The 10,445-nt window shown below is 33.6% G+C and overlaps 1 protein-coding gene across 1 annotated transcript; it reads left to right on the top strand.

The window, feature by feature from the left end:
- The first annotated feature begins 2,735 nt into the window (after positions 1–2,735).
- On the top strand, positions 2,736–6,473 carry LOC100163652 (cytochrome P450 18a1). The gene is made up of 5 exons (XM_001947888.4): positions 2,736–3,705; positions 4,432–4,553; positions 4,699–5,396; positions 5,496–5,671; positions 5,811–6,473. The coding sequence occupies exons 1-5, from the start codon at positions 3,348–3,350 to the stop codon at positions 5,993–5,995; spliced, it is 1,539 nt and encodes a 512-aa protein (XP_001947923.1). The 5' UTR covers positions 2,736–3,347; the 3' UTR covers positions 5,996–6,473.
- Positions 6,474–10,445: the final 3,972 nt, after the last annotated feature.

The following is a 10,445-nucleotide window of genomic DNA, read 5'->3' as shown; positions in this document are numbered from 1 at the left end:
GATCGATATATTTATTTCTTTATTTCACTGAACACACGTAAAAGTTTTCAGTAATAGAAACACAAAAAAATAATTGAACGCTCTCAGAACCTAGTTTCAAAATATCACGAATTACCTTCTATGAAAATACGAATAAAACAGGATACGACATGCGCGAGAGTCAGAAATTGTAAACTCATATAGATTTTTCACTTATTTTCAGGATATTATAGTATCATAGTTCTAGCATTCGAAAAATGATTCTCAGGCTCAGGTGCTTTACTAAAATTATTTGTATAGGATGTTTTTTTTTTATATAAAAATATAATATTTTCATTACTTAATATAAATATTATAATTAAAGATTTTTTGAGTATAATGATAAATAATATAATAAATAATTAGGTTAAATTTTAATTTTAATAACAGTTACCTAATATCTGCGGCAAATATAAATCGTATTAAATAAATCCAAAATAAGTCATAATTTGTTTCAATATTCAATGCCACCTTGATTTGAAATATTATAAAACGTTAACAAAACAAATTGTTGAGTAACTACGTTTGAGATTTTTGAATGGCTTCATTTTTTTTCAAATTAAAGGTTATAAAAGTAAACTTATAAAATCTATGTACACAGAGTATTTAACATTTTTTTTTTATAAGACAATTGCAGAATCTGATTTTGGCTTCTAATTGTCTGTAGAACATTAGAACCCATGAATTGTCGTAAAAATGTGTACCAAAGTTCAACACATGTTCAACGGTTCATCACACCCATTCAGAATCTGTAGAAAAAAATATTATTGAAAGATTATTGTACATTTGCACCCATTATTTGCCACTGATAAAATCGTATACCTACTCTATAAGTATCAATCTACCTAAATAAATATTACATTCTCAATTATTATTTCTGAGCCACTGCTGTTTATTATATTGTTATTAACTGTATATTTATTATATTTTATTTAGTAAATACGCTATTACTTTATCTGTTATCAGCTTAACACTATGGGAATATAGTCCATTTTCTGATTGTAGGTGTAATGTAAATAAAATAAAATAAAAATAAAGTAATTTAGAAGCCTGTTTAAATATTAAATAGTTTTTCTGATAGATTAATGACAGTAATATAAAAATATAATATAGATCACAATAATAATAATAATAATAATAATAATAATAATCACAATAAATATTTATAAAACAAATTAAAACTCGATAAGTTAACTACCTATAAACGAATTTGTTATTCTAAATCCGCTTCCTAAAAACTTAATGAACTGAATAAAATCAATGTAGGTATGTATTTTTTTTTTTTATAATAAAATTATATCTATATTTTTACTGACATATCACATATCCCTATAATATTGAAAGTCACTATCGATTAATAATAGTTGGTATTGCATATTTATATATATCTTAGAAAAATATTTATAAACCAATCCGAATGATCAATAGTATTTATTTCTTTATTTGCGTCTATAATCTGTATAAAATATTTATTTACACTACGATAGTTAATAATCTTTTTTTATATTCAATCGAATAAATATCATAAACTTTATACTCAACACAATATATTAAAAAAGTACCCATGGTAAATACATTAGACTCAACGTACACAACAAACTGGGCATGCAGACGTATATGTTTATTATTTATTATCTACCTAATATACGAAAGTTCTGCGGATAGAAATGTTTGTTTCCATACGTATAAACACAAACAAAACAGTATAATAGACTCGTTTTGTGAAAATGACCGTTACATACATATATAAATGTCTAAAGCGAAAGTTCCCAATCTCAACTTGCCGTTTCTGGTGTCCTATGTTCTGGTTATTTATTATTATTATATTATATCCCTATGTTTGGTTTTCTAATAAACTATTTAAACGACTAGAACATCATTTTCAGAGTCCTCGAGAATACGTTAAAAAATTGAAATTAGAAAAAAAAACACGCACACGCACACACGTATAGACAAACACACACACAAGATACATATACAAATACTATAATCATACATTATTTTACTATATATTTACAAAATGTGCATCGAAGAAAATGAAAAATAACGTTCGTTCGAAATACATGTGTTGTGGGCGCGGCGCGGCTCGCCGTTGGGAGGATCTACAAGTGTGCGTGCATACGTATAATACGTTTGTGAAATAATAATGATCGGTGGTCGCGGTGTGTGCCGGCCCAATGCTCGGCCGCGTCTGTTCGCGCGACGACCGCCGGGGCCCGGCGAAACTCGCCGTTTGGGCCGTCGTCGCCGCGCTGGGAGTAGGGACCGCGAGTCGGGTGTGCGCGAGGGAGAGAGTGAGACGAAGAGAAAAAAATAAACGCATAGGTAGGTATGATACCTGTTGCTCGTGATGGAGAGAAAAAAGTGAGACACACGAAACGAAACGAAACGAAAAAAAAAGGGAAGGAAATCTCGAACGCTCTCGCGCTCCTCCTCCGCCGCCGCCCCGGATCGCGCGTCGCGGGTATCCCCCTACAATAATATACATATAATACCGTCGGTCCGCTTTGCGGTGATCAGACAGAGAGAAAACAACAACAAAATGTTTAAAAAGAAAGAAAACACACACTCACACACATGCGCGCACACGTGCAGTGTATATACGTATGTGTATATCGCGTATACCTATACATATACCTATATATATATATATATATGCCAACACATGTTGTACCCGCGTATATAATATAATATGTATTATACGAGGTACCTACCTCGCGCACACGCACGCCCGCACGCACGCACACACGCACGCACACGCCTATCCCTACTATATGGGCTTTCGACACCCCGATATATTATAAAAGACCAAAAGAAGTACTCTCCCACGATTATTTTCAAAAGTGATCCCAACTCTTCGATTCCGACGCACGCGTGTCTTGCGTAAACACTGCCTGCAGAGTATACTTACGCGGCCCGCTGTATCACACATTATTATATTATTATCCATCGTCACCACCATCATTAGTAATATAATAATAATATATCATATTATATTATTTTATCTGTTTTGCGTACCAGCTACTGCTGCAGAACTCTCGCGCGCTCGCCGTTATACCATTGCAGTCGGGCGTGTTGTTCGTACGTTAAATTTTTTTTTTAAAAAACGTCGTCTCGTAATATAATATTATAGAACATCACAATATTATATTATATAATTGCGTTTATTAATATATCCGTGTGATACGTATCGTAATATTATATTATTAATTTTACCGTCCGTCTCCGAACTTCGCCCTGCAGCCGCTGCAAATAGCTCTTCGCCCGTTCGCCCGTCTCGTTCGCATCGGGCACATCGGCTCTCCGCGCGGCTGAGGAGGCAGCGCGAGATGACGGCCGAGACCATGTCCGACGGCGACGGATACAGCCGCGAACTGTGGCTGAACGCGGTGGCCGCGGCGCTGGGTCTGACCTACTCGGCGTACCGGCAGCTCCGGGCCGCCAGGACGCTGCCGCCCGGGCCGTGGGGCGTACCGTTCCTGGGGTACGCGCCGTTCTTGTCCAACCACTGCACGTACCTCAAGTACAACGAGCTGGCCCGCCGGTACGGGCCCATATGCTCGTTCACGCAGCGCGGCAACACCGTCATACTGCTCAGCGACCACAAGCTCATCAAGACCGCGTTCGACATGAAGCAGATCACCGGCCGGCCCAACGACGGGTACATGGACATCATCGGCGGATACGGTAAGTCATATTATTATCTCGACGAATTAATAATAATAATAATAATAATAATGTTATATATACGTTTTATGTAACTTATGAGAAATCGACGGGCGTAGGTAGGTTTTTTTCCCGGTATTATTATAATGATAATTATTATGACGATACGCGACCGATATTATAATAATGAGAACGCAGACATTTAATAAGATCGTTGGTAATTGTATTTTGACCATGGGTTTTTTTTCTCGTCATCGTTACATCGTAAATCGACATTTTATAAACGCACGCATTAATAATAATATCATAATAATGTTATGTTGTGCACCGTCGACGTAAGTTATTAAATTATTTTTTTGTAGTTAAGATTTTTATTCAAATAAAACATACACGCGCGTGTCCTCGAGATGACGAGATATCATGCACGTTGAATATAATATTTTGAAACTGTGTCGCAATTTTTTTTGACATACTATACGCCGGCACAATATTAATTATTAAATAATCACGTGGCCCGTACTGTTGCTACTGCCACTACTATACTGCAACTATTACTACCTACTATACTACCGCTAATACTACTACAACTACTACTACTACTACTACTAATACTGCATTACACAACGTGTGCGAGACACGCGAATAATGGCTAGAATAATAATAATAATAATAATAATATAAAAATTACTGTGTGTCATTTCCATACTGACCAGACTTGTTATTAGAAACGTTACTTTTTATGTTTAGGAGCCGTAAACAGTACTGGGAAGTTATGGGAGTCGCAAAGGAAGTTTTTGCACTTGGTACTTCGACACATGGGGATGACGTTCACGGGCCACAACAGGTTGAACATGGAAAACAGAATAATGGTGAGTAACGTCAATACATATTATAATATTTTACTATGCCTGGTCCGATGTCGAACACGGCGACCAATATTTTCGAAAATTATAATATTATAATGTAGTAAATTAATTTTAATCCTAACTCACGTGTATTTTTTGTTTCACGCAGATCGAAGTATCTACGCTAACGGAAACGTTTCACAAGACCTGCGGCAAACCCATAGATCTAAATGCCGGTTCGCTGTGTCTCGCCATCACCAACGTGATTAGTTCGTTGACGATGAGTGTCAGATTCGAACCGAACGACCCACGTTTCGAGCGGTACATGCACATGGTCGACGAAGGTTTCAAGCTGTTCGGCATGTTGAGGCCGGTGAGTTTGTTTTTGCCGAGACGTCACATCACGGACGAACGGAATATACAGGAAAAAATCAAGAACAACCATCAGGAGATCGCCAAGTACTTTCAAAGCATCATCGAAGAGCACCGGAGCACGTTCGATCCGAATTCCATTCGAGACCTGGTCGACGCCTATTTGTTGGAGATCAAACGTTCCCAGGAAGCCGGCACGATGGACCAACTGTTTCAGGGCTTGGACCCGAACAGGCAGGTGCAACAAATCCTCGGCGACTTGTTCTCGGCCGGCATGGAGACCATTAAGAACACGATTTTGTGGGCCATGGTGTACATGCTCCACTATCCGGATGTGATGACCAAGGTGCAGGACGAGATCGATTCGGTAGTGGGTCAATACAAATCGCCGGTACTCGACGATTACCCCAATTTGCCTTACACACAGGCCACCTTATACGAAGTACTCCGGAAATCGAGTATCACGCCTTTGGGCACGACACACGCAACCACCAGGTAAATTATTGTCTATTCTCGTTTGGCATGTAACATGTCGGCTGTCGAATATTATACATACGTGCGAGCATTTCATCAAGTTTTGTATTGTCTTAACAGTGACGTAACGCTCAATGGTTACCATATACCGACCGGCGCTCAGATCATACCTTTACAACACTTCGTACACAACGACCCGAACTTATGGGACGAACCGGAGGCGTTCAAGCCGGAGAGATTTATAAATGCCGAAGGCAAAGTGAAAAAACCCGATTGTTTTTTACCTTTCGGAGTCGGTAAGACCATATTATATATTTTTTCTAAACATATAATATAACGATATTATATCGTACTATATATTATATATAGATACACATATAGTCACGTGCGCTTATGAAATCGCTATTGATTGTTATTTTTTTATTTTTATCAAAGGTCGGAGAAAATGCCTGGGCGAGACGTTAGCTCAGATGGAACTATATTTGTTCTTTTCAACCTTGTTACACGAATTCGATGTATGTCTACCGGATGGTGACGAACTGCCCAGCATGGACGGTCAAGTCGGCATCACACTGACTCCACAGTCGTTCAAGGTCGTCATGAAAGCGCGCAATAAGTAGATTTCATTTCATTATTATTATTCTCAGATCCTCTCATTTAGGTTGTTTATGTATTTTTAATGGAATGTTATATATTTGTTAGAGTATAATATTCCACAGTAATTTTATTATTGTTTAGCTTTAAAAATGTTTCATTATTTATTTATAACCAACATCGTACGTGGTTCCCTATAAATTATATATTATTATACATTTTCTAACATATTGTAATTTAAGACCATACTATTTATTGATTAGCTAGTTTAGTTTAATTTATACTGTTTAAAATATTACTATTTTATATTTGTTTATTTAAAGTAGTTACAAGTGCATGTTTTCCTATTGATATGTTTATGTACTTAGTGCCATATACCATTTTTTATAAAAATTATTTGATGTAGTGTTTTATTTCGTATTAAGGTATAATTGTTGTTTTTTTTATATATATTACCAATGTACAAGCAACCTATTAAAATTAAATGTTGAATGTTTTTATCAATCACTCGTTGTATTAATTTACCTCAGGGGAACTATCCACGCAACTAATACGACACGAATGACAATTTAATTGACTAAGAACCATCAGGTGGTCTTAAATCAAAGCTGTCCAATGCTTAAAATTGTTTGCAAATATAAGGTTTCCTGCGCTATATCGCGTTGTTCTAAATCGTCCACGCTTAGATTTTGTGTGACAAATCGCAAGAAAAAATAAGCGAGTAAGCAGTTTAGCGTTAAACCCTGTGGAAAATCTACGCGGCCGAACTTATAATAATAAAACAACTTAAAAGTTACAGTTATTCGGGTAGTGTATAAAATATAAATATTAATATAAATGTACCTACCTAAGTCCACGGTGAAACGACATTTTCGTGTAAATTTGTCGACAAAGTGCTGACGGGTGTGAAATAAAATGTATATGTCAAAATCAAAATTACGGATATTATAAAAAAAAAAACAGAAAAATGTCTACATGGTTCATGTTACTATATAACTACATAAGACACTATAGTCTCTCTTCGCTTACTTTGAAACTTCACGGTGTGAATTATTATTATTATTTATTGCTATTACTAAAAACTTGACAGCAGCAATGAATCCGTCGCATTCGAAAAACGATTCTGATCTAATTTTGGATTACATATAATTGGTTTTTATAATTTCAATTAGTTACAAAAACAATATTATAATGATCAAATATTTAATATCTCAATAATATTAAACATTTATCACATTTTTTACACCGTAATAAATAGGTGGGTATATGAGCAAGGAGAGTGGAATCCTATTAAAAATGTTAATTTTCAATTCTCGAAATAATAATAAAATAATTTTAAAATAAATCCAAGGAATAACGTCAGAAAAAAAAATCGTTATTTTTAGTCGATTCTAACTTTGTTAGAACTTGTTTCGTCATTCACCTGCAATATTAAAGTCGACGGAAAATATTGTGCTTTTTAAGTTCTCGTTGCAATATAATAATATGATATTAAAAATACTTAACCTTGTAGGTATAAATTTCCCGGTCTTGGCATATAGTATTAAACAAATTGCAATTTATATGAATTGTATATCATTATAACCGAGAGAATAGCTACAACATAATATTATAATAACCGAAATCGATTTCATTTAAAAACGCATTGCCATTTATTATATTGTATTATTTCAGCGTTTTTTTGTCAATATTCTGTCAGGAAATATCGTCACGCTCGAGGAAATTATAGCAAGAAAATCATCTATGAGTCCTCTCTAAAGTACGTTTTTATAGGATATAATACTATTTCCAAATTCCAATCGACAAAGTGATGTGATTGTTCGATGGTTTTTTATGGAGAACTCGCTCTCTGCTGTATTTGAAAAAAATTCACCTATTAGCGACAAATCGCATCGCCTTAAAACCAACATATCCGCTTCTAAGTCGAGTTGTTTATGTTTGTTTATAAATCTGTACTGTGTGAACTACTTCAGAGCAATGTTGCATCAACAAGTGTGCACCTTAGACTCAAGAATTGACGCCTTTAAAATATCTATTAAACGAGCGCAAGTATAAATAAAGTATAATATTACTTATAAGTAAGTAGGTTTTATTTTCCGATTCAAAATAATATACACTTTAATAAGACCGTGGATTTATCAATTCGACTCCCAGAGCAATACTCGTGTGGGAGACGAGCGTTCTTATAACATTTTTAAACTAAACAAATTCATCATTATCTACTACAACTGCGCATATCAATATTTATAAACCTATATTATTATTTTTTTTTATTTAGCTTTTAGTAATAATGATGTGGAAATAATCAAATGGAAATTAAATAAATAATAATATTTTTTTTTAAATAACGGTCAACATATAATAATAATTCGTGTTTTAGTATTTATCTACAACACTAGAGTTTAAATTTACAATATTAAGGGTGTCAGTGCCGGTTTTTCCAATTTTCCGCAGTTTTATACAATTTTAAAATATATATAAATTATATTTTAATCGGCAATAATAAAACTTAAACTTAATTATAATACTTTTCCACTACCTACTTTACTGCCCGATATGGCAGGGGAGTTGATACGGTTTATTATATCAACAAAAATGATTTAACAGGAAAAACCATCACGGCTCGTTATAATATGTCGTATTTTGATTTTTTTTTTATCTGAAATGAGAGAATTTTTTTCAGATCAGATCAAAGCCCGAATTTTTGAAAAATAACAAATATTGTGCATTGTTCAAACGCATATTTTAGCGTCTATATAGTTATAAATTATAATCTTGAAAATCGGGCTTTGGTGCGAACTGCAAAATGTTTTCTTCTTTTAAATATGAACGAAATCCGGCTGTAATGTACTACAGGGCGTGAGAGTTTTTCCTACGAGACATGTTTTTGTACTAAAAACGTACCGGCTCCGACGCCCTTAAAATATTTTCGTAGACAATATACATATTCGTTAATATTCGTTGACATTTTTACATTAATAGTGACATTAAATGTGGAATTTTTTCCAAATGTATAATTTTGTTTATTAATTGTATTACTTCATTCTGATTAAAACTAACTTCGTATGCATTATACAAATATATATTTTAATATATGATTAATTGAAGTAGAATACGATTTATATTTGGACCGTAGAACATATGGGTGATGGGTGCTCTGACTTCCGAGTATAGTAAATCACTTTGTAAACTACTTTACAATATTATTGGTCTCGTTTAATAGAGCATCGATTACAGTATTATGTCGTTGTAACGGTTTCACACGAATTAAAAATAATAAATAGTTAAGTGTTCAAGTATTCGCAGATTGTAATTATTTTAATTTTGTTGTTTTTTTTTTTAAAGTAATATCAATTATGCATATTAATCGACCTCTAATAAGTAGGTGCCTAATAATAATAAATAATCACATTGCACAATGCACATATTATGAGTGTACATGGTTGGAAAAAGTCAAAACACTCAAAACAAATGAAATGCTTTTTCTATTTTAAGGTATATAACAATATCGTACCATACAAAATATTTAGGTACGTTATTATGAATCCATTTTTTTGAGTCATTGTTATAGTTTGAAGTCACTATATACTCAGTGGTAATCTAATTACTTATTGCTCAGAAAACTCTCAGTATTTTTTTTTACGTTTATCATTGTTAAAATGTGTAATTTTAATGAATTTACTTTTGAATGAGCAATGTCTATGTAATTTAGCTAATAAAGGATTTTTTATATCATATAAAATGTGTATACCTAAATACATAAATTAATTATAAATTGGCAGCGTATTAGGTGTATACAGTGTTGAATACGGAGGTATATTGATATATTATTGGTATAGTAAGGAAAACAAAAAAATTTAATATTTTTACGCATTGCTATTACCAACGGCAGACCAAAATCAAACTAGTAAACACAATACGAAGGTATGGCACGCATCACAAAAATTTTATTATTCACAGTGCCTACCCAAACCTGCGGATATCGCGTATTGAATCATTTAAAGAATTCGAAAAGAATTCATTAACAAAATATTATTATTATGTTTCGATGATGGAACTCGTAAATCGTAATTCTATATATATATGCGACACACGGCATAACCCTAGTGGCCTACCTACCGAATATAATACGAACGAAAAATGTCTGTTTTTTTTTTTGTTAAATTCTCATTTGGGTTATTGGGCGAAAAAAACCTGTTATTTAAATTCGACCACCGATTATTTTATACCGTCGTCGTTTTCGGGGTAATAAAGAAAAACCTTATAACACTCTTTGTCAAATAAAAACAATATTATAATGAACAAACGATGCTAATATTATAAATTGCTACTATATACTATATATATGGTAATGAACGGACATGTTTTAATAATGGGCCCCATCTTCTTGAAGAATAAATAATAAAAAAAAATAAAAATAATCTTTACCACCCCCTAAATCATAATAATAATGTAATATAGGTACACATGGTCCGT

The sequence above is a fragment of the Acyrthosiphon pisum genome, chromosome A2, assembly GCF_005508785.2.
Source record: "Acyrthosiphon pisum isolate AL4f chromosome A2, pea_aphid_22Mar2018_4r6ur, whole genome shotgun sequence".
Lineage (NCBI taxonomy): Eukaryota > Metazoa > Arthropoda > Insecta > Hemiptera > Aphididae > Acyrthosiphon > Acyrthosiphon pisum.
This window is presented reverse-complemented; position numbering and strand designations above follow the sequence as displayed.